Source organism: Arachis ipaensis, chromosome B4 (genome assembly GCF_059453495.1).
Source record: "Arachis ipaensis isolate K30076 ecotype BB chromosome B4, ASM5945349v1, whole genome shotgun sequence".
Lineage (NCBI taxonomy): Eukaryota > Viridiplantae > Streptophyta > Magnoliopsida > Fabales > Fabaceae > Arachis > Arachis ipaensis.
Window position 1 is genome coordinate 6,804,390 of NC_142439.1, and position 25,860 is coordinate 6,830,249.

At 33.0% G+C, this 25,860-nt stretch overlaps 2 protein-coding genes across 2 annotated transcripts; both read left to right on the top strand.

Annotated features, from left to right (window-relative positions):
- The first annotated feature begins 12,711 nt into the window (after positions 1–12,711).
- LOC107635928 (uncharacterized) lies at positions 12,712–13,860 on the top strand. Its single transcript, XM_016339476.1, has one exon. The coding sequence runs from the start codon at positions 12,712–12,714 to the stop codon at positions 13,858–13,860; it is 1,149 nt and encodes a 382-aa protein (XP_016194962.1).
- A 99-nt stretch (positions 13,861–13,959) lies between these two features.
- On the top strand, positions 13,960–17,630 carry LOC148566564 (uncharacterized). The gene is made up of 6 exons (XM_088484305.1): positions 13,960–14,104; positions 14,571–15,593; positions 15,849–16,228; positions 16,325–16,828; positions 17,103–17,168; positions 17,259–17,630. The coding sequence occupies exons 1-6, from the start codon at positions 13,960–13,962 to the stop codon at positions 17,628–17,630; spliced, it is 2,490 nt and encodes an 829-aa protein (XP_088340431.1).
- Positions 17,631–25,860: the final 8,230 nt, after the last annotated feature.

Consider the following 25,860-nt stretch of genomic DNA (forward strand, 5'->3'; position numbering starts at 1 on the left):
TCAAGCACACTCATATCCCAGCAAATTTTTGAGTTTGCATTCGAGTTCGATTTCTGCAGGGTTCCTTCCATGTCTTTATCTTTTCGATTTACAATTTCAGCAAACTCTACTTTTCCTGTTCAATTTATCTTTAAAGCATTTTTAAATTTCATTGTTAGATTTACATTTCAGTACCTTTAATTTTCAAGTCAAAAATTCTTTGATTCAATTGGAGGCATTTTTATTGCTTTGTTTAAATTCATTGCAAACGTTTTTCGTTTTCAGTCATTTTATCTTCCAAAATTCTTAGTTTACACTCTTTAAATCTTTTTTCTTTTTTTTTAATACTCGTCTAATTCGAGGACCTTTGATGTACTTATAGAGAAACTGATACCTATAAAAGAGGAGTAGGTTTTGCTCCCAGACCATTAGAATCGAACCACTATTGATTTACTAAAAATCGACAAAACAAAAACTTTTAAAAAATATATTTCTTAATATAATATATTTTAGAGTAAATTATATGTAAATATGTAATCATGTATATCATATGAATTATATTATCTTTTGTATAAAAATATTAAAAATTATGATTAACTAATTACTCCAAAAGGTAAAGAATTGTGTGGTTTTGTGTTCATAAAATCATGATTTTTTTTGGGGGACTAAATCATTATTTAAATCAACACAATATATTATACAACTAAGACAAGTTTTTACAACTCAAAGTTAGAAAGCACCGTAAACTTTTAAATTTATAGGACGTCGTAGTTTCGAATATTATATATTAATAACAATTAAAATATGTTTCCATCAATTATTTTAGTGTTATGGTAGTGGTATTCAACTATCACAAAGGTGTAAGACAGATGTTTTTGTCATCAAATTTCTTCAAGAGATTTAGTTACTCATTTTATAAAGTCAACGATCAAATTAAGTCATTTGTTCAATTTTAGGTATTAAAATAGGTATTTAAAAAAAAAAAAAAAAAACAATCCGACATATCAATCTTGTATAAATATGTATAAATATATTGTGACTAATTTGATATTTTTTTTTATGAATCAGTTTTTAAAATACCTTCATCCAAATAAAGAGAATAATCATATATATACTACATACACATAAAAATTAATCACTAATTAACCATCATATAAGAATATATATTTGGTATTTTAAAATAATCTTGATTATGATGCAAAACTATTATTCAGCTATGACAAATTTGACTACTTTAGTAGTTAATTATTTTGTTAAAAATTTTGTGAAATATCGTTATAAATATTAACATGTCTAATTTTTAGTGTATGATGAAATAGTTTTCAAAAGCACCATATATATATATACACTAAAATTGAGCAACTAAATCAATTAATATACATGTAAATTTTATGATAAAAAGATTTTTGTATTGAGAGAATAAAAAAAGTATATAATCTATATTAAAAAATAATAAAAATAAAATAATAGATTTTTTTAAATAAATATTTAACTATTTGTAGAAAAATCTTTATTTTTTTTCATCATATTTTCTCTCCATTATAGCATGTATTATGTATATGTAATTTTAAGGTATATTATATATGTAGTTAATTGGTAATTAATTTTTGGTATACATATCTATCTATTATATCCATCTAATTTTACAACTAAAATATGCCACATTGTAATTAAAATTAAATCTTTCCTCCCAAAATTAAAGAATCTTCTCTCCTCCATACTAATTTTACAACCAAAATATACCACATGTCACTCCTCATTGCAATTGGAATGAAATCTTTCCCTCCAAAATTAATGAATTCTGCTCTCCTCCTTACTAATTTTAAACCAAAATGTGTCACATGTCACTCTCTCACTGTAATTGAAATTATTAAATTAAATCTTTCTCTCTAAAATTAAAGAATTCTTCCCTCTTTCATACTAATTTTACAATCAAAATGTGCCACATGTCACTCCCTCATTGCAATTGAAATTAAATCTTTTCCTCTAAAATTAAAGAGTTCTCCCCTCCTCCATCTTCCTTTCTCTATCTCTCTCATTCCTTCAACCACTCTATCTATTTTATACATCATTATTAATTTAATATCAATGACTAATTACTAATTTGACAATCAAAATACACAACATGATATTCTTTAATTGTATTAAAATTAAAATTAAAATATTAAAATTAAAACTGAAATATACCTATATTATGTATTATATATTTCTATCTAATTTAAAAATCAAATATGTCACATGACACTCTTTTATTAAAATTGAAAGAAAATATTTTTTTTTCAAAATTAATAAACTCCTTTTCTAAATTCTCTCATCTACCTCTCTCCATTTTTTATTTCTGTCTACCATTTTTACTCTATATATGATTTATATTTTATATTAGTAATTTGACAAATTAAAATATGTCATCCAATATTTGTTTATTATAATTAAAATAAAATATTTTCTTCCAAAATTAACAAATTCTCACTCTTCATATTTATCTTTCTCTCTCTTTTTTCTCATTCTCTATCTTTTCTACTTTTCTGTTTTACAGAAAATAAAATTAACAAAATAATATAATTCAAATAAAAATATTATTAGAGAAGTGCTAGGGGCGAGCAGAATTTGTGATTGTAACATCCTCACTATCAGAAATCGCGCTTCCGGCTGCGCTACTTTGATAGCAAGAAATATTACGACTACTTTATATACTAAATATTAAAATAGGAGCCTGTGACTTGACACTGTATCGCTGATTTCTTTGAAAACCGGAAGTAAATACTTTATCTTAAGAAAAATACAAGCAGACATAAAATTCATATACAAGACTCCTTACATAATAACTCATAATATAATATACAAATAAAACATACAACTCCTATCCCTCTTACAAACTTATAATAACAAAGACGAGGGAAGAAAATAATCTAATTAATACAACATATAAACCAAACGCAGTATAACTCTTCATAATGCTTCATCCGGTTCGTGAAAAGATAAAGTTGTAAGGGGTGAGAACCTAACCACACGGTCTCACCACGAAATTTCAAAGTTGTCATAAGAAGATATTTAATAAGAAAAACTGTTTTCAAACTAAGTGATTATCGTTGCCTTATGAATCTTTTAAAACCCATAGGAAATCGTTCAAAACTTTTTCAAAGAAACAATATTTAATCTTTCAAAAACCCAAAACCTTTCCTTCCTTATAAGAAAATCTCAATCAAAAACCAACCACGCAATCAAACAACACCGTCATTAATTCAGCACCAAAGTTCACTCACAAATGTAGCACGCCAGGACAAACACAGGCAAGACAGACAAGGAAAGCACAAGTAAGTAGCAATTGCAGCAAATAGTTCAAGTAGCAGTTAAGAACAGTTTAGCAATTAGGCAAACCAAAACAAGTTCAAACACAAGCAAAGCATACAAATGCATATGATGCATGCCTGTCCTATGGCTGATGAGGCTCATCTGTCGGTTATCCAGCCAACCCGACAAGTCTGAATTGTCCTTAGACTGTCCCCCGACGTACATCCCCAAGAGTCTATGCATAGCTTTTTCTCAAATAATCAATATTGCTCAATGGGGGTAACATTCCCGGAAATTTATAGTGTCCGATCACACTTACGTCGTAGGGTCAATAGAGTATCAAGTTTTCAACATGGTACACGTGGTGACGGCACTTAATCCAGGGAACCTCGTATCTCAGATATTTCAAATTCATAATCCATATAAATAATTCATTCATCATTCATCAATATCTAAGCCATTCTCAATATCATCATCATTCGTCAATCCATATCCCATTTCCAAATTCATTCAGGAATCATATTTCAAATCAATCCTAATCATCCTTCTTTCCGTTAATCAATAATCTCAATTCAAAGCATAATTCTTTCTTTTCTAAATAAATCAATCTTAAACAAATAACGTCTACAAATTAAATCTTTTTAAACAATTACTTCAAACAAAACTTCCAATTTTATAAAATTTCGACAGCATCTCCTCTAAAACTCGGATTCTGCCACCCTTTTCGGGTCCCATCCAGACATTCCTCAAACTCTTTCTCAACAATTTCCAAATCTCAATCACTTTCCAAAATTCAACCAATACCAATATCAAATTATTTTCAAATCAGACCAATTCCAATAATAAAACTCTTTTTAAAATCAAACCAGCTTAGGTATTAAATCATTTATAAAATCAGACCGATTCAAAATCAAACCGCTTTAACTCTAAACCAAGAAAAACCACTTCTCATAATAGTCAAGTAAATAACTTTTCAAACCCATTTTCTTATCAACAACCGTACATTACTCAAGCAATTAAACAACTAATAATCCAGTCCAACAAACCATCACATCCACAAGACACATATAATCACAGAAGTATATCTCTTTGCATCAATATCTATTTATCACAACTCTGTAATGAAAAATATATTTTAAAGAAAACCCCTACCTCAGAAAGTCGAAAATCTATGGTAATATAATTAATTTATCTTTATCTTTAATTTAAAGTATTAAATGATATAAATTAAATTATCATAAATCAAATCATATAAAATTCTTATTATTTCATAACTACCAATTTTATAATTTAAATATAGAAAATAACTCAATAATTATAAAATTAGACAAAATTCTAATTTAAATAGCCAAACCCCATTATTTTCAAATTTCTAGAACATTAAATCATAAATAGGAAAATAATCCTTAGGTATAGAGTTTAGATAAATACCTTAATTTATTTCAAATCCAATTAATTGCCTTTAATTATTTTTCAATAAAAATAATTTCTGAAATTAAAACTATAAATAAATATATATAATTTGGGATTAGTTCAAAATAGGACTTTTCAAAAGTCTTGGGTCTTACATCCTACCCACCTTATAAAAATTTTCGTCCTCGAAAATTGATACAAAATGAAAAATTTTCATATTACTTCACTCTTGAACTTATTTAAAGAAAAGGCGAAAAGTTCTCAGTATATTTATTCATATAATTTCAAATAACAGAATTTTCATATAGCATAAAGGTATAAAGGGTATAAGTGTTATGCGAAACAGAAATTACAAGATAGGCTTGATGTACAAGGTGATATATTTCAAACATGTGATGGTAAAGCAAGGCGGCAAAAGGTTATAAAACAAGCCGGAGTTAAAACGATGTGCTTAACGTCCGTATATTAATCTCATACTAACTTCAGAGACTCAATTATTCAAACTTCAACATAATTTATCTCCATCATTCTTAACCGTACTTCATTGAGCAACTCATCCAAAGGTTCTCAACTTTGTTAAACACTTTATAAACCTTACTGCTGGTCATAAATCCCACATCAACAGAACTCTTTCACGTAAAACAAGGTTTCACAACTCCCTGTGATGTCGTATACTTACGAGTTTCACCTTTTACGTTCACCAAACGTGTTCTAAAGGACTAATGTGTCGTTTATTAAGTCTAACAGTCGCAAGAAGTATACTCAGAAGGATAATAGACCCTAGAAAAGAAAGAAAAGCAACAAGGACCGCGTTCGCGAGAATTTGAAAGAATAAATGCAATTGCAGGTAAACAAGGATGCTCAAGCAACGAAGTTTGCTAGAAAGAAATCAATTGACAACTTCAAGGATAACCTTTGGATCAAAGAAATTTAATAGGATTAATAAGAAGAAATTCAGCACATTAGTTTGAAACATATCCAAGCTGAGTTGAAGAAGTATGAGGTTTCATAGAAAAGGAATGATTAAGGACTATGGTGACGCATTATCGCGGAACAACTTCAAATGATGACGGGGGTTTCATAGTTCATGGAGGAATATGAAATTAATAGCCATGTTGCAAGAGTTTTAACATAGTCAGAAATATAAACAGTCAAGATATGCGTAAGGTACAAATGGCGAAGCAAAGAAATTTAAATTACATTTCAAGAAAAGAGAAGGAGGAACGACACATCAAATTGAGTGACACAATTTAGAACACATAAGCCAATACAATATAATAAAAGGGGAACTTTACATTTCAAAGATTCAAGGGTCGGCATCGTACCCCAAACAATTCCAATGTTATGTCAGAGAGTACAAAATTCATAAAGAGAAGTATAATGACAAGGATAGACGTTCTGAAAGATTCAAACAGTAGTTTGCGAATAAGAGGCGGACGCATTGAGAGTTTAAAGAACTTCAATTGAAACAATGAGAGAGAAATTTTACATTTATCAGAATTAAAGTCAAGTTGAATCAAAGTATAAGATTTACAAGAGAAAAATTATCAAAGTCAATGGCGTCGTTTACCGAATTCAAGAGAATGTATAAAAACATAACCGAATAACATGTCCACAGAGAAACGGAAAAACATAAGGAGGGATTATTTTACCTTTGAAAAAGAAAAGATATGAATTAAACATTTTTCAGAAGAACCAAGAAGAATATAAATATTTGCATTACATCAAAACATATTCAACTTGAAAGGAGTTATGTGAATGTTGTAAAATAAAGGTAATTTGGAACAAGAACAAAAATCTTCCTTCAAGAGTCTTGGAAGACATTTAGATACATAACCAACAAAGATAAGCATAAAAACGGCAACAAAGTTGGTAAGAATCAAGTTACATATAAATAAAGAATCAAAAGTGAAATCTTCTATAATTCAGAAAAAGAATAGACGTATATTGCAAATATGTAGGTTTAAACCATATAAAGAAATTTTGAAGTTCATGTAGAGAGATACATGTAACAGTAAAAACAATTCTCATAAAAAAAATTTAAAATTTGGTTGTGGATAAAATTAGGCAAAGGACGCATCAATCAACTTCTTTTGAAAGATCCAAACAAAATCTCAAAAGAACGCCATAAGGTATGGTGTAGCAAAACGAATTTGAAGCTTATCGAGGAATTATGTTTTCCATGTATAGAAACACAAAATTAAAAGCCGTGATATCAAGAATCTACAAGATAACTAATGAAGATAACTAATGAATATGGTTAGAGTAGAATACACAAAATGTAAAATATGAAACTAAAGAGTCAAATCATCTTAAGAAAGAATCTAATTTAGAAAATTTTGATAGAAAGAATAAAAGAAAAGATAATATATTGATCGAAACAAGTTCCGACTGAAATAGAATACAAAGTCCAGAAATAAAGACAGCTCAGGTCAATGACTATTTTTTTTTTAATTTTGAGATCATTCTTTATACTGAAACAAATTCAAGCTTGAATCAAAGGGTATAAAATTCATAAAGAGAAATAAGTGGTGCGTTGCAAACAGACAGATTTCCGCTAAATAAGGAAGCTTTACAAAACTTCATTTAAAATAGCGCATGCTAACTTTAAAATAACTTTGTCAAATGAAAATCAACTGAAAAGAGGCAAAAATCTTTCTTTTGAAAAATACTTAAATACATAATCAAATAAAGATATTTGTAAAAACTGTAATAAAGTAGTTAGAAAATTAAATTGTATTTAAAGTAAATATATCTCCATAAATCAGTGAATGAACAAGTGAGATATTAGAAACATTTAGTTTTAAACTGTATAAGGAACTTTCAAGTTTATATAGAGAAGCATATATATATATATATATATATATATATATATATATATATATATATATATATATATATATATATATATATATATATATATATATATATCAAATCAAAAGCGGTTTTGTTAAGATTTGAAATGTGGCTGTAATTATCGTCAAATAAGAGGAAAACTAAATCACAATTTGTTTACAAAGGACTCGGAATAAAAACTTAAAAAGGTATACTGCATCAAAACAAATTCAAAGGTATATCAAAGAATAAATGACTCAAGAGGAAGTGCCTGAATAAAGAAGGTAAATACACTAAGGATTTTAAGCAGATATATGTAGTTAGAATCAAACAAGAGCGCATGTGAACAGGAGGGCAGGGTTGGAAAATAATCCGATCACTTTTCAAGAAAAGAATCGCAAAGAAAAACCTTAGAGCATACCACAGGAATAAGATACATGATATTCGCAGAGTTCAAGATTCCTAACCAAATAGCCTCAAGAATTAACTCCTGACGTTCCCAAAACCCGCAATTCGCATTTTCTATAACTCGCATAATGTCTATGATAACCCATTGGTGCTTCCACATACATAATTCACTAGTGTTAAGCCGGCCAAACATAATACCAGAAATTATGCAATGCAAGACTAATGGCATTAATCAATAGACTGTCATGTGCATAAAGCTCTATTCTCGTTATCCAAACAAGACCTATTACATGACTGACTCTCAGAGTATGCAATTGAAGCATAATCGGTCCACTCCTCAGGCTCTACAGGAAAGACCGCTCTGATACCATACTGTAACATCCTCACTATCAGAAATCGCGCTTCCGGCTGCGCTACTCTGATAGCAAGAAATATTACGACTACTTTATATACTAAATATTAAAATAGGAGCCTGTGACTTGACACTGTATCGCTGATTTCTTTGAAAACCGGAAGTAAATACTTTATCTTAAGAAAAATACAAGCAGACATAAAATTCATATACAAGACTCCTTACATAATAACTCATAATATAATATACAAATAAAACATACAACTCCTATCCCTCTTACAAACTTATAATAACAAAGACGAGGGAAGAAAATAATCTAATTAATACAACATATAAACCAAACGCAGTATAACTCTTCATAATGCTTCATCCGGTTCCTGAAAAGATAAAGTTGTAGGGGGGTGAGAACCTAACCACACGGTCTCACCACGAAATTTCAAAGTTGTCATAAGAAGATATTTAATAAGAAAAACTGTTTTCAAACTAAGTGATTATCGTTGCCTTATGAATCTTTTAAAACCCATAGGAAATCGTTCAAAACTTTTTCAAAGAAACAATATTTAATCTTTCAAAAATCCAAAACCTTTCCTTCCTTATAAGAAAATCTCAATCAAAAATCAACCACGCAATCAAACAACACCGTCATTAATTCAGCACCAAAGTTCACTCACAAATGTAGCACGCCAGGACAAACACAGGCAAGACAGACAAGGAAAGCACAAGTAAGTAGCAATTGCAGCAAATAGTTCAAGTAGCAGTTAAGAACAGTTTAGCAATTAGGCAAACCAAAACAAGTTCAAACACAAGCAAAGCATACAAATGCATATGATGCATGCCTGTCCTATGGCTGATGAGGCTCATCTGTCGGTTATCCAGCCAACCCGACAAGTCTGAATTGTCCTTAGACTGTCCCCCGACGTACATCCCCAAGAGTCTATGCATAGCTTTTTCTCAAATAATCAATATTGCTCAATGGGGGTAACATTCCCGGGAATTTATATAGTGCCCGGTCACACTTACGTCGTAGGGTCAATAGAGTATCAAGTTTTCAACCTGGTACACGTGGTGACGGCACTTAATCCAGGGAACCTCGTATCTCAGATATTTCAAATTCATAATCCATATAAATAATTCATTCATCATTCATCAATATCTAAGCCATTCTCAATATCATCATCATTCGTCAATCCATATCCCATTTCCAAATTCATTCAGGAATCATATTTCAAATCAATCCTCATCATCCTTCTTTCCGTTAATCAATAATCTCAATTCAAAGCATAATTCTTTCTTTTCTAAATAAATCAATCTTAAACAAATAACGTCTACGAATTAAATCTTTTTAAACAATTACTTCAAACAAAACTTCCAATTTTATAAAATTTCGGCAGCATCTCCTCTAAAACTCGGATTCTGCCACCCTTTTCGGGTCCCATCCAGACATTCCTCAAACTCTTTCTCAACAATTTCCAAATCTCAATCACTTTCCAAAATTCAACCAATACCAATATCAAATTATTTTCAAATCAGACCAATTCCAATAATAAAACTCTTTTTAAAATCAAACCAGCTTAGGTATTAAATCATTTATAAAATCAGACCGATTCAAAATCAAACCGCTTTAACTCTAAACCAAGAAAAACCACTTCTCATAATAGTCAAGTAAATAACTTTTCAAACCCATTTTCTTATCAACAACCGTACATTACTCAAGCAATTAAACAACTAATAATCCAGTCCAACAAACCATCACATCCACAAGACACATATAATCACAGAAGTATATCTCTTTGCATCAATATCTATTTATCACAACTCTGTAATGAAAAATATATTTTAAAGAAAACCCCTACCTCAGAAAGTCGAAAATCTATGGTAATATAATTAATTTATCTTTATCTTTAATTTAAAGTATTAAATGATATAAATTAAATTATCATAAATCAAATCATATAAAATTCTTATTATTTCATAACTACCAATTTTATAATTTAAATATAGAAAATAACTCAATAATTATAAAATTAGACAAAATTCTAATTTAAATAGCCAAACCCCATTATTTTCAAATTTCTAGAACATTAAATCATAAATAGGAAAATAATCCTTAGGTATAGAGTTTAGATAAATACCTTAATTTATTTCAAATCCAATTAATTGCCTTTAATTATTTTTCAATAAAAATAATTTCTGAAATTAAAACTATAAATAAATATATATAATTTGGGATTAGTTCAAAATAGGACTTTTCAAAAGTCTTGGGTCTTACAGTGATGTTTAGCCATTAGTTAGCCATCATCAATATTTTTAACAGTGTGAGATGACATCTAATGGTGTAGGATTAATCATTTTTCTTTTGATGGTTAAGTGCTGGTCAAATTTCAATAAAAGTGCTGGTTCCCTAGACTTTCTCATATTGTTATTATTATTATATACATATTTTTTTAGCTTTTTATTTAGTTTTAAATTTTTACTGTTTATCTTTTTAATCTATATTTTTATTTCTCTTCTTTCAAATATTTATTATATATAATTTGAAGAGAATACTAATGATATAATTGAAAGTTAGAATCACGATTCAATTATTTTAAAAAAAATTAATTTTGAATTAATTTTATAACTATCAGTATAATTTTTTTATGCTAATATATAACTATATTTTTATATACATAGAGAGAAAAAATATTATTTTTAAATAACAAGTATAAAAATTAATTATTTTTATTTGTACAACAGACTTAACACCTAATTAAATATAAAAGTATACATGTTAAATTATTTCAAATTTTAGATAACGAATATTAAAATTAATTATTAATAAAAAATTAGACTTTTTTATATAAAAATAATAACTAAAAATCTTATTATTTATTTTTTATCTATAAATATTTTGATTTTCTTAACCAGAAATTTTTGTCAAGCTACAATTTTTTTTATAAATCTTTTGTGTCATGCATAATCTATATTATTAAAATAAATTAGATCGTAATTTTAAAAAATATATATTTCCATAATATTATTACAGATAAAAATATTAGTAATAAATTAAAAAAATCTATATATAGTCGATATGCAGCTTTACACGTGCCTATGTTTTCAGAGGGGGAAAACAAATGCAGATAATTGCGGTTGTGAATATCTGTGGGATGCACATGCTATGGGGGCTTTCATATGGTGGTTATGGAATTAATAAGAATTAAGTACTGTACTACAAGGTAATCAAGACCAAATGAATCTGCAATTAGGATACAGAATTCAAAACCTTTCATGATACCATGTATCAGACAAAAAATAATAAAAAGTACAAATTTTATTCTGATAACTTAAACTGGTATACAAAATTAATAAATAAAAGAAAAAAGACAGCAATTTAATTTTTCAATTTACCTTGCTATTTCAATCAATCTTACTGACGGTGATGATGATCGATCATTAATCATATAACATACAATTGTTTAGAATGCTTGTTTGTGCAAAACCACAAAATATATAACTTCAAATCAAACCAACTTGGGTTGGTCGAGTGGTCAGCTTACTCGTTCGCTTAAGCAAGTGTCGGGAGTTTGAATCCCGCCTTGTGCATGCAGCAACCCATTGGTCAGCGGCAGACCCTTAAATGGAGTTCAAATCTGCGGATTAATTCTTGACCTGTCGGGTTGGAGGATACTGTGGGAAACAAAAAAAATATATATATATAACTTCAAATCAAATTATTATTTTATAGAAAGATGTTATTATTGGTGATGACTGTTATAGATTATATTATTAGTAGTGTTCGTTTGTCTAGAAAATTAAACAATCAAAATAAATTATAAATAGTAAATTTAGGGATTAAATTAGTATTTTAAAATTTTGAGGATCAATTTAAATAATTGTTATTGACGTGTACCCCATAAACTTGGAGATAAGATCAGAATTAAAATCGGCCATAAAGTTCGGAAACAAACAATCACATCTGAAGCAACCACTTGACCGAAAACACGCACAAGTCAAACACTATCCCCTAGCCGTTATCAACAGCAACGGAACTCACTATCTAAACCCTTAATATCGGAACAAACAAGCAATACATGACACTGCATTCATCTATAAAACCAAACACCAATAGCCCAGAAAAGAGAGGTTACACAACTCGCTTTAGTTTGTTTCATTTACTCTCTGATAATTCTCATTCTTACTTGAGCGTTGGAGTATTTTTTGCAGGTGCTCCCGCCGCCATATTTCGAGAGGCCGAGGTTTTCTTATAACGCCACTCCCTGGACGACATATAGCTCTTTCCAGACATCAAGCAGATAACTTAGGCGTCGTATACTTCAGTTCATCCAGGACGGAACATTTGGCGACCACCCCGAAGCAGTTAATCTAACCCCACTCTTCCTTATATATTGCACTTTATTTTTTCTCTTTTACACAGGTTTCTCCAACCTTTTAACATGGCCGACAACGGAATCCACCAGCTCACTCAGGCCGAACTCTTGGCCCAGATGGCCGAACTACAAGCAGAAGTCAAACGACTTGCTGAGTTGTCCACCCAGAACAGCGGCAATAAGCATGATGAAAAGGGCCCAAGCAAAGGCAGTACAGACCTACTAAGTGTAAACCCACCAAAAGAGAAGTTTACCTTAGACAACCCTTTCTCGGAGGAAATCACCAACTACCAAATGCCAAAGAATTTCAAGCTACCTTCTTCGCTTGAGCCATATAAGGGGATTGGTGACCCCCAGGCTCATATTAAGAAATTTCAATCTATGATGTTTTTCAATGGCCCTAACAATGAACCTGTTCTTTGTAGAGCTTTTCCTACCTACCTCGACGGCGCTGCGTTACTTTGGTTTTCAAAATTACCTGCAGGTTCGATCTCTTCCTTTGAAGAACTGGCGAAGTCCTTCATAGACTACTTCGCTGTAGCACGGATATACGTGCACGGATCCGATTATCTCGGCACCATCCGCCAAGGTCCCCAAGAAAGCCTGAAAGACTATCTGACCAGATTTGCAGAAGCAACAATGGAAATACCCGATCTGGACCCCGCTGTCCACCTACATGCCCTCAAGGCCGGCCTCCGACCGGGAAAATTCAGAGAGACAATCGCAGTCACCAAGCTGAAGACATTAGAGGAGTTCCGAGAAAGAGCAGCTGGACAGATGGAGATTGAAGAACTCTATGAGGCCAACAGAACAGAAAGAAAACCTAGAAGGGAGGACGACAGAATGCCAAGGTCGGCGAACAACAAAGAGCTCGGCAAACCATTCAAGCTGACCCCAAAATTCGACAACTGCACCAGATTCAACACAAGGAGGGAAAAGATAATCAAAGAAATAATCAATGCTAAAATCATAAAACCACCCGCAAGAGCTGGGAGCTATCAAGACCAGAGATTCGTTGACAAAAGCAAGCACTGTGCCTTCCACCAGAAATACAGACACACAACCGATGAGTGCGTGATAGCCAAAGATCTATTGGAAAGGTTAGCTCGGCAAGGCCTCCTAGATAAGTACATCGAAGGAAGGAAACGTAAAGAGGACGATAGGGACAAAGAAGAGTGCCAACAAGCCTCGGGAAACAAGGAAGCCAATAAATGATCAAACAACACCCCACCTAAAGGAGTTATAAACTGCATATCCGGAGGATTTGTCGGGGGAGGCGAAACAACTTCGGCGAGAAAACGTAGCTACCGCGCAATGCTGGCAATCGAAGGAACAACACCACATAACAACGAAAATGTACCCGACTTAGAAATTACTTTCAACAAGGAAGACATATGCTCGGCCGCACCACACTCAGACGACCTAGTGGGTTTTTTCCATCCAAACAGGCGAACTATTGGTAAGAAAAGTTCTTCTGGACCCAGGTAGTAGTGCCGATGTTCTTTTTTACACTACTTTTCTAAAAATGAAAATATCTGAAAGGCTCATACAACCCTCATCCAGAGAATTAGTCGGATTCTCTGGAGAAAGGGTGCCAATTAAGGGTTACATATGGCTAAAAACGATGATGGAAAACCACTCATCGTCACGGATCATTGACATACAATATCTTATAGTTGATTGCCCTAGTCCTTATAATATTATCCTCGGAAGACCTGCCCTGAACATGTTCAGGGCAGTAGTTTCAACTTTTCATCTATGTGTCAAATTCCAGGCACAGGACGAAAAGATAGCGACACTCCATTCAGATCGCCAACAAGCTCGGCAATGCTACAATGCAAGCCTAAAGAGGTCGGCTCCAGGAAAAGAATTCCAATAAGAGGTACAAGCAATTCACAAGACAAATGAGGTACTGTCCCTAGCAGAGCTTGACCCTCGAGGGGACACCCAAGAAAGGCCTCAACCAGCAGACGAGTTCCAGGAAATCCCACTGACGTCAAAACCAGAACAAGTCACATACATCGGTCAAGCACTACAAGGAAAAGAAAGATCAGAGCTCATAAAAGCACTACAAGACAACGACTTATTTGCCTGGACCCCAGCAGACATGCCAGGAATAGACCCAAATATTATCTGCCATAAGCTCACCACCGACAGAACAAGCCGACCTATAGCTCAAAAGAAGAGGAATCTCGGGGCAGAAAAATCAAAGGCAATCCTAGAAGAAACTGGGAAACTTCTTAAAGCTAACTTCATCAAAGAAATCAGATTCACCACATGGCTCTCAAACGTGGTAATGGTAAGGAAGAATTCAGGTTTCAAAAGCTTGAGCTTCATGGATGCATACTCTGGCTACAACCAGATCCTCATGCATCCAGAAGACCAAAGCAAGACAGAATTTATAACTGAGCACGGAAATTTTTATTATAGAGTAATGCCATTTGGTCTAAAGAATGCAGGTGCAACCTACCAACGACTGATGGACAAAGTGTTCCGTCATCAAATAGGTCAGAACATGGAAATCTATGTGGACGATATGGTCGCCAAGACCACACAGGAAAAGTCACACTGCGACGACCTCAGGGAGGTATTTGAACAGATTCGAGCATACAATATGAGACTTAACCCAGAGAAATGTGCCTTTGGGGTACAAAGAGACAAATTCCTTGGATTTATGCTGATCTCACGAGGAATTGAAGCAAACCCTGAAAAATGTGAGGCAATACTTAACATGGCGAGCCCTAAAACAGTAAAAGAAGTACAACAATTGGCAGGAAAGGTAGCGGCACTATCTCGGTTCTTACCAGCAGTGTCAAGCCGATCATACCATTTCTTCCAAACAATATCAAAGAATAAGAAGTTTCAATGGACAGAAGAGTGCGAGAAAGCGTTCGCCGAGCTCAAAACCATTCTATCATCACCACCCGTCCTGCAAAGACCAGAAGTCGGTAAACATTTATACTTATATTTATCTGTTTCTAATTATTCTATAAGCTCGACTCTAGTCATTGAGACAGGAAAAATGCAACAACCAGTATACTTCGTCAGTAGAGTCATGCAATCAACGGAATAAAGGTATCCAAGGATAGAACAGCTAGCTTTAGCACTTGTAATAACAGCAAGAAGACTCAGTCACTACTTCCAAAGGCACACAATAATAGTAAGAACAAATCAACCATTAAGACAAATACTGACAAAACCAGAACTGGCCGGACATCTGACCAAATGGTCTATCGAGCTCTCGGAATTTGATATCCAATTTCAACCAAGATCGGCATTAAAAGCACAGATCCTCGCAGACTTCATCTCAGAACTAACCCCTGACGAACACAACAAATCCTGGGAATTACACGTGGATGGGGCGTCCAGCCGAGGAGAAAGCGGAGCTGGGATAATCCTGAGAGAAGGGGACAAAGTGGAGGCCGAGCAATCCCTCCAGTTCCACTTCCAGGCAAGCAACAATCAGGCCGAATATGAGGCCCTCATAGCGGGACTCAAGCTCACCCTGAACCTCCAAGTACAAAGCTTGACAGCACATTGTGATTCCTTCTTGGTGGTCCAACAAATCCGAGGAGAATTTCAGGTAAAAGATCCCTTGCTAGAGTGATATTGGCTCATAGCAAAGGATCTCATTTCAAAGTTCTATTCATTCATCATTTTACATGTGCATAGAGAAAAGAATGTTAGAGCAGACATATTATCCAAACTTGTCGCCACTAGGGCAGACACACAAACATCAGCATTATCACAACTCACACTTAAAAAACCAAGCATTGAACTATTATCTATAACAAGCATTAACCACCTCCGCGACTGGAGAACACCTTTCCTTGAGTACATCAATACAGGTATCGTACCCAGGGACGAACTCAACCCACAACACTTCAGACGAAAAGCAAGCCTCTACACAAACATAGCAGGAGAACTATACAGGCGCAGTTTCTCACAACCACTGCTAAAATGCCTGAATAAAGATGAGGCGAAAGAGGTGATGGACGAAGTCCATGAGGGTGTATGTGGGAACCACATTGGAGGACGAGCTCTCGCTGCAAAGATCATCCGAACAGAATATTATTGGCCGACCATGAAAAGGGATTGTATAACAAAAGTCAAGACATGTGACAAATGTCAAAAGCACGCAGCCATCTCTACAAAATCGGCCGAAGTATTACACAGCATGGAGGTAAGCTGGCCTTTCCACAGATGGAGGCTCGATATTCTCAGCCCATTTCCAACAGCCCCAGGTCAGGTAAAATTTCTTTTAGTATCAATAGACTATTTCTCAAAATGGATTGAAGCACAGCCATTAGCAAGAATAACAGTCGAAAAGGTATGGTCTTTCATATGGAAAAAAATCATATGCCGATTTGGAATACCAAGGGAAATAATATCAGACAACGGTAGACAATTTACAGATAATAAGCTCGGCTCATTTCTAAAAAATTTTAATGTGAAAGGAGAATGGGCAGGCCGAAGCTGCTAACCAAGTTATACTGCAGGCAATAAAGAAAAAGCTCGATAATGTGAAAGGAGAATGGGCGGAGCTAATCCCATAAGTGTTGTGGAGTTACAACACCACAATACAAACCACCACGGGCGAAACACCCTTCAAGCTAGTCTATGGGTCAGAGGCATTAATCCCCGTAGAGGTCAGAGTTCCCACATTAAGAGCCGAACTATACGACGAACAACATAACATAAACACAAGAAATGCCGAGCTTGATCTGACAGAAGATGACAGGGAAATCGCCGCCATTAAACAAAGAGCCCAGAAACAACTGGCAGAAAGAAAGCACAATAAGAAAGTGGTGCCGAGGACATTCGAGGAGGGCGACTTAGTCCTCAGACAAACAGAAGAAGCCAGACGACCTTCACATGGAAAGCTCGCCGCAAACTGGGATGGACCATTCCGAGTATCCAAAGTGCTCGGAATGGGGGCTTACCAGCTCCAAACACTACACGACAATCCAGTTTCAGGAAATTAGAACATTTCTTCCCTCAAATTGTATAGATCATAACTTGTACATTTCATGGATGAATGTACTCTTTTTCTCCCTTAGAGGTTTTTCCCAAAAGAACGGGTTTTACCTAAGGAGGATTTTAACGAGGCCAGACGCCCAAATTATCAAATTATGAAATCAGACTGACACGTATATCAATATGAGTCCTATTCTCTATCTCGTTCTATTCTCGAACACAACAAACATACAACTACACATTATATATTCAAAAAAGCAAAACATGCTTAAAGTTCAACACACCCAAACCAAAAAATCAGTAACCATTAACAGTCAAAAGCTAACCAATTAGCTAAAAAGTCAACAAAATACAACAAAAGGGACACACATGCCCAAAACAAACAACCTAAAATATCAGAAATCAAGGAGGGATATTTTCACCATGATCCTCCACAGTTCCATCCACTACCAATTTTCCACCGACCACTATCTTGGTCATGTCAAGACGATCACAATCGAACTCCGGGGCCAAAACAGCGACTTGGCTAACAGCCGCTCAAAACCATAGGAAAATATCTCCATCCCATTTTTCTCCAGTTCAGCAACCCTAGAAGTAAGCTGACCTTTGGCAACATCACTGTCCTTAACCTCGGCCTGCAAAAGCCGGATCTGGTCCCGCAAACGACCAACTTCCTCCTCAGAATCTTTCACTTTGACTGTAGCATTTATAACAGCGTCATCTTTCTCTTTCACAGACTTCTCCAATTCAGCAATCCTCTCCTTATAAGTCCTCTCCAGTTCAGCAATCCTATCCATATCCACCTGGTGCTCGGCACCGATAAGTTCAGTCGTCCGACCAGCACACATTAGTCGCGAAGCAACAATCTACAGAACATCAAACTCGGTTAAAATAAAGACACAAGAACAAATAAAAGAAGCCGAGAACAGAATATTAACATGGATGAACTTCCCTAAACTCTCTACCCCAATCCGGCGAGTCATGAGCATATCGCCAAGGTATTGAGACACCCTATCGGAGAGCTCAGCAAAGGGGAACTGATTGCTCCACAACGAATGAGAGCTGGTACCAGGGATAAAGCCATGCAATCTCTTTTGTCTATCAAACGCAGATTTACCACCACCCATTGCTTCTCTATCACCTTCCGAAATCACTTCCACAGATTTTTCAACATCATCCCTTTTCCTCTTAAAAGAAGACGACCGTTGAGCAACAGATTGGGCAGCATCCCCACCACCTTCTTTCACAACCTCAGAGGCATCAGCAATCCTTTCCTTTTTCTTCTTAAGAAAGGACTGAAAGCGTGAAGGATCAAGGAGAGGAGCCCGTCCACCTGCGCAGGACAACAAAAAGTCGGATTAAATCTAAAATATGAAGAAACAAAAAGAAAAAGCCAAACATTACCTATGTAAGCCTTCAAACCCTCACTATCACCTGAATCGTGAAGTCGAAGAACCTCGGGAATAGACAAACACTCCCCATCAACAAAAGACTCTACCAAAAAATCTAATACCTTCTCTTCATCCTCACTCCGTTCAACAGCCTCAAGGATCTGACACGGCTCCGAACACCAATAGAGAGGAAACCTCTCTATCAGCTCGTCGTCCAAATAAAACGGATACTCGGCCTCGGTTGACCGCACTTTCACAAACAAGGATTTAAAATTCTTAAAAGAAGATTTATAAAGAAGGAAAAGGGAACGTCCAGGGTAACTGCTCAAACATACCCACAACCCCCTCCGAACCCCTTTTGACTGGAATAATGAAAAGAATAAAGGAAGAGAACAAGGGAAAGACAGAAACTCCATTAAACACTGAAAAGCGCGAAGAAACACCCAGGAATTTAGGTGCAACTGAGAAGGCGCACAATTTAGTTGGGTCAACACATCACACTCAAACGCAGAGAAAGGAAGCTTCACACCAAGTTCAAAAAAGCAAGGCGTATACATATAAAAGTATTGCCAGTCACCCCTCCGCTCGAAAACCCTATCGTCACTAGAACAATAAAGTAACTCAACACCCACACCTTCCCTTACCACCCGCAAGCCCTCGAGTTCACGCATGGACTCAGCATCAATGTACGACGAAGACCGGGTCTTGACGTCATCATGAACCCAATAATATGGGTTATCTTTTTTTCTCTTCCACAGCCGTTTTCTTATCTTTCTCTTTTGTCATTTCAAAAGAAAAAACAGATGCAAAATTAGAAAGGGAACTAACCTTTGGAAGTCATGCTGCAGCTTAAACAGATAGAATGCGAAGAAGCAAAATGTCAATTCCAAGCCTAGAATGAGATATTATTACAAAGCCCACTAACTTAGTGGGCACATTAAAAGATAACCGTTAAAGACATCGAAAACCCAAAGAAACGAAGGGGCGCATTAATCGCAGCACAGACCACAACGCAGAAAACTCCTTGACTTCTTTCCAACAAATATCCTCTCTTCAGCACAAAGGGGGTCCAAAAAAAATATAATAAAAAAAGGGGAAGAGACAAAAATCTTACAAAGGACGAGTACACAAGCTTGCCTGCCACTAGCGGGACAGAGCCAGACAAGCTTGGGGGCTATGACGTGTACCCCATAAACTCGGAGATAAGATCAGAATACCGACCATAAAGTCCGGAAACAAACAATCACATCTGAAGCAACCACCTGACCGAAAACACGCACAAGTCAAACACTATCCCCTAGCCGTTATCAACAGCAACGAAACTCACTATCTAAGCCCTTAATATCGAAACAAACACGCAATACATGACACTGCATTCATCTATAAAACCAAACACCAATAGCCCAGAAAAAATAGGTTACACAACTCGCTTTAGTTTGTTTCATTTACTCTCTGATAATTCTCATTCTTATTTGAGCGTCGGCGTACTTTTTACAGGTGTTCCCGCCGCCGTGTTTCGAGAGGCCGAAGTTTTCTTAAAACGCCACTCTCTGAACAACATATAGCTCTTTCCAGACATCAAACAGATAACTTTGGCGTCGTATACCTCAGTTCACCCAGAACGGAACAGTTATAATCCTAAAGACCATAAGCAATCTTTACTACGAACATATATATGGTTGCTACCAAAAGCAAACAAATATGTTATGGATCATAAATTCTTCTGCGTATTATTATGTTATTATATATATGTTTTCATATGCTATTAATTATAGCGCCGACCCTCACAAAAGAAGCGTCAAAGGCTTTAGGCTACCTCAAACTAGGCATGTGTAACATAATAACATACATTCCGCGTAAAGAACCTTATGAATATGCACATAGATCCGGGTTTATTGAATATGGGCATATCCGGGTTTAAGGAGCTATATTATAATAGGTGAATGCTATGATGCTTAAAAGATAGTGCCTATTTACTAAAAAGAGTTAAAAATTAATATTTAATTTAAAAGATATAAAAATAAATAATTTTTAAAAATTTAAAATTTACTACAAAAAGAAAATTAGACAAAATTTAGACACCAAATAATAGGCACCATATAATTGGCCATTATAATATTAAAGTTACTTCATAATTTTATTTTAATCTATTAGGAACATGACTCTTGTTAGTTTACCATGCTATAATTTAGAGGTGTAATAATGAGTAATGAGTGAGGGTATATTTTGCAAGAAAATAGACGATAGGGAGGGTTGAACCACACATCACACATTGAATTGCAAGTCTCATTTATATGCAAACATGTCAGCCCAACAATACCATCCATCTATATCATGCACAAGATGAGAATTTTTTATTACAAAAAAAATGTGACTACCTAATTTGTGAGCGTGTTGACTTTTGCATGAGATATTAATTTATTACACATGATGCTATATGCTATGCTCCCAAGCTTTATTTCCATTTTCAATCTTCATCGCATGCCATCAAGCTTTTTCGGCTTCATGCTCTTTTCCTCTCTCTCTTGTCACCAATATTGAATATTCAATAGCCTCCTTCCTTGTGAAAACGGAAAAAAAAAAATTCTTAATCACATATTAATCATACTAATAAAATATCTTTATCCGTACGAGGACTCTTTTTTTTTCCAAAATAGTATAAGTTTGATTTTTAGATAACATGTAGAAGATATATATATATATATATATATATATATATATATATATATATATATATTATTATTATTGAAGAATTTGATTTGACTCTTAAAATATAATTTTTTTTCGACGTCTTCTTTCTTCTTTTTTTATTTTAGAAGAATTATTATAAAGCCAAATTTCATTACCAAAAGATATAAGTATAAAAAAGATCAACTAGAGAGAATTAGCTTTTTTTTATTCAATATTAGCAAATTATGAATCAACTAAAGCATAAATTCTAAATTTTAAATTTTTCAAAAATAAAAATAAAAAATAATTTTACAATAAAAAAATAATAATATTAAATCAATAAAATTTGAGTTTTCATTTTTATCAAATATAAAATACAATGCATCCACCAACACATCAATTATAATACACTACAAAATAATAATTGATAATTATAAAAGAATTCAAAGATTATTAAAATTTATTATTTTTATTAATATTTCAATTATTAATTTAATTTTTTTAGTTTAATAATTTAATAATATATTTTTAATTTATATTTTTAAACATTATTAATTAATTACTGACCAAAAATAATAAATTTTATTGGTTTTCAAACATCTCCAAATCAAGCATATATGCTAGTCAAAATCTAAGGAGTTATCAGTTTGACTTGGCATGAAGAGCCCAAAGGTAAATAAATGGGCCTAAGGTAAAGCCCGTTGGAAAAAAGGGCAGAGTGGGACGCAGGCTAGTTGACAATGAGAGTGGACCCCATGATTAAGATATGCAATAAGATTATTTAAAACGTACTTTTTTTAAATTAACTACCATAAAGTTTCAAAAAAAGGGATATAATATTCCGGTAGCAATATACGTAGAAAACTTTATTTATACTAATGTCACATCTAATTACTCTCTTTATCTTAAGATATTTGTTCGGATCAAAGTGGCAAATATTATTTGACGTAGAAAGGAATAGCATTTAAAACCAAAAACAAAAAATTTTAAGTCAATAATAATACTAATATAAAAAGAGAAGTTACAAATCAACCACTATATATAAAAGTATGTATTAAGCATTGTATAAAAACTTTTATTATACTATTATAAATAAATTTAGTTATTAGTATATTGTACATTTTATTATTATTATATTTAATTATTTTAATAATTGATTATTTAATTAAAATAATATATAAATTAATATGTATAAATATATAATAATTATTTTAAATCAAGTTGGGTTAGTCTAATGATTGGTTCACTAACCTGCTTAAGTAAACGTCGTGAGGGATTTCGAATCTCGCCTTATACATGCAGCAACCTATTGACCAACGACAAATCATTAGAAAAGTTTCGATTCGTAACAGATGAATCCTTAGCTTGCCAGGTTAGGAGATATATAGTGAGAAACCAAAAAATATAATAATTATAAATTATACATAACTGATTTTTTTTATATGGAAGAAATATTGGTGTTTTTTTGAGAAATGAGATTATTTGGTGTAATTACAGATGGGTGGATTTTGTAGGTAAAAAGTCAACACGTGGGAGGCATGGTGCAACACGTGGGGGGCGTGTTGGACACTTGGCAGCGTATTGGCCAACACGTGGGGGGTGTGGTGCAATACGTGAGGGCGTGTTGAATGAGTTCCACAATACTGTAATACACTTCAAATATCAATATTCAACCAAAACACCGTTTCCATTTCCATATTAAAAATAATTTCTAACATAACTACTTATAACATTTTTTATTTTCAAATTATGTAGCATGTGAATGTACCATAAATAATAACAGTACCTTTTGAGATGTGGAAAAACTATAAGAAGATGTGTATATATATGGAATTCTTAATTGTTTAGATGTGACTTGTCTCCTTCTCTCGGGTATAGATCGCATAGTAGTTATCTTGGTTTGGAGTCTGATTAAATTCCAAGCAGATGTGTTAATGTGTATGCCGTGTGTTTTGCTTGTACAGTTTTGTTTTAGTATGAGGCTATGAACTTTGTGGAGATTCTTGAAAAACATGTCTTTAACAAGTTGAAATTTTTTATAAGAACTCTCAGACAAGATCAAGAAATGAGGCTAACTATGTTAATAAATCCCAGTGCACCCTTTTCGTTTTGGTTGAAACATTACACAAAATTTTAATACATCATGTTCATTATATTCCACCTACTTCAGAGACAAAAGGTATTGGATTTTAGTTTTCGATACAAAGTAAACAGATTGTTAAGATTTTTTCTTTTATACAAAATATTATTTAATGGATAATAAAACTACAAGGGAAAAAAAATATTTAAATTGCTGTGCTGTTTCAAGAATTTAAAGTTGTCCGATAAATATGTGAGAAGCACACGTATTCTACAATGTTTAGCGGTTGCAAAAAAAACGACTATATTAAGTGTATACAAAAATTAGTTATTAGTATAAAATAAATATTGGAATATAAATATATATTGAAAATAAATTAAAACATATATATATTTATACATACATATATTTATACACATATATTGATGACTGATTTTAATGTACAAATAGTATTTTTAGAAAAAAAAAATCCTAATTCTAAAAATAAACATATTGAATGTTCAGTTGTTAGGCGACTTGTTAGTTGTTACTCTATCAGCAACGCCATATAGTAGATGCTTGATTAGTGCTTGAATTTTTAATTAATTTTTTTTTTTGGGGAACCAATACTTTATTAATCTAGATGGATTTTATATGCAATCATGTGGATTTGAGGTTCTAATCACTTTCTTTTGTCCCCTCTCCATCCTCTCAATTAGGTACTCATCGATAGGGGGGAAAAGGAACAAGGGGAAAAAGCATCAAGAATGTATCCCCTTATGATTACCAGGATCTTGCTAGCCACTTTTGTGTGAGTTGTAAAGTTATAAAGTGATCAAATTAAATTAAGGTAAGCTAATGTAGTGCCTAAACTTTCCGTTTCATAGTTGTTGAATAATAATTTATTATTAACAACTGATGGTTTTTCCATGAAGGTTCATTAAAATATAAATGGTAGTTAACACATACAAGTGTGGAGAAAAATTGTCCAATAGGCAAACACAATACAATAACCAAAACTCATAAGAAGAAATCCGAACCTACTAATAAATAAAATAATTTGTGATGACTCTAGCTTTATCCTTTATATATTTTTTATATTGGCTAATTATATTAATTTAATTATAATATATAAGAAAATATAGAGAGACAATGAATTTAATGAACAATGTGAACAATAGAATTAAAAAAAAAATTAAAATCAGATGATAATTAATTTAATTAATTTCTAATAATTTCGAATTTTGAATTTTAAAAAAATAAAGATTTGCAAATGATAGGGGTGTGTATGGGACGGGTGAAATCGGGTTTGATGTGACCCAGACCTGACCCGAAACATATACCGAGCCTATTTATTAGACCCGAACCCGACCCGAGACCCGATAAAACCTATATACTTTCGGGCCACGATTATACCGAGTAAAAACGGGGTGAAAATCAGGTCGTTAACATTACATTACCTTGATACCTTCTTATAAGCTAGCATGTGAAAATATCTAAATTTCCAAGACTCTAACCATTATTTAACATGGTAAAATTCACTTAGAAAAATATAACAAGAACCAACTTTTCTCTAAAATTAAAGCATAACCATAATCAATACCAATATTGTCTAATAACACCAAATATTTAAATCAATATAAATAACACTATTATGTTTTAGTCTAAAATCTTATGCATTTTAAACATAAAGCATTAACTTATTGCCTTATAATAACTAATAACACAAAATATTAAGGTTGACAATACTTAAATTCCACATAAGAATAGCTATCATCCATCACTAATAACACAAAATATTATAAGCTAGCATGAAAATATCCAAATTTCCAAGACTCCAACCATTATTTGATATGGTAAAATTCACTTAGAAAAATATAACAAGAACCAACTCTTCTCTAAAATTAAAGTATAACCATAATCAATACTAATATTGTCTAATAACACCAAATATTTAAATCAATATAAATAACACAATATTATGTATTAGACTAAAATCTTATGCATTTTAAACATAAAACATTAACTTATAGTCTTATAATAACTAATAACACAAAATATTAAGGTTTACAATACTTAAATCCCACATAAGAATAGTCATCATTCATCACTAATAAC

Excerpts from the sequence above, each read along its gene's own strand:
- LOC148566564 (XM_088484305.1), top strand. The coding sequence starts at position 13,960 with ATGCTGGCAATCGAAGGAACAACACCACATAACAACGAAAATGTACCC. Across the intron at positions 14,105-14,570 it reads TCCAAACAGGCGAACTATTG|AGCTTGACCCTCGAGGGGAC; the intron begins GTAAGAAAAGTT and ends TGTCCCTAGCAG. Across the intron at positions 15,594-15,848 it reads CCTGCAAAGACCAGAAGTCG|AACTGGCCGGACATCTGACC; the intron begins GTAAACATTTAT and ends TGACAAAACCAG.
- LOC107635928 (XM_016339476.1), top strand. The coding sequence starts at position 12,712 with ATGGCCGACAACGGAATCCACCAGCTCACTCAGGCCGAACTCTTGGCC.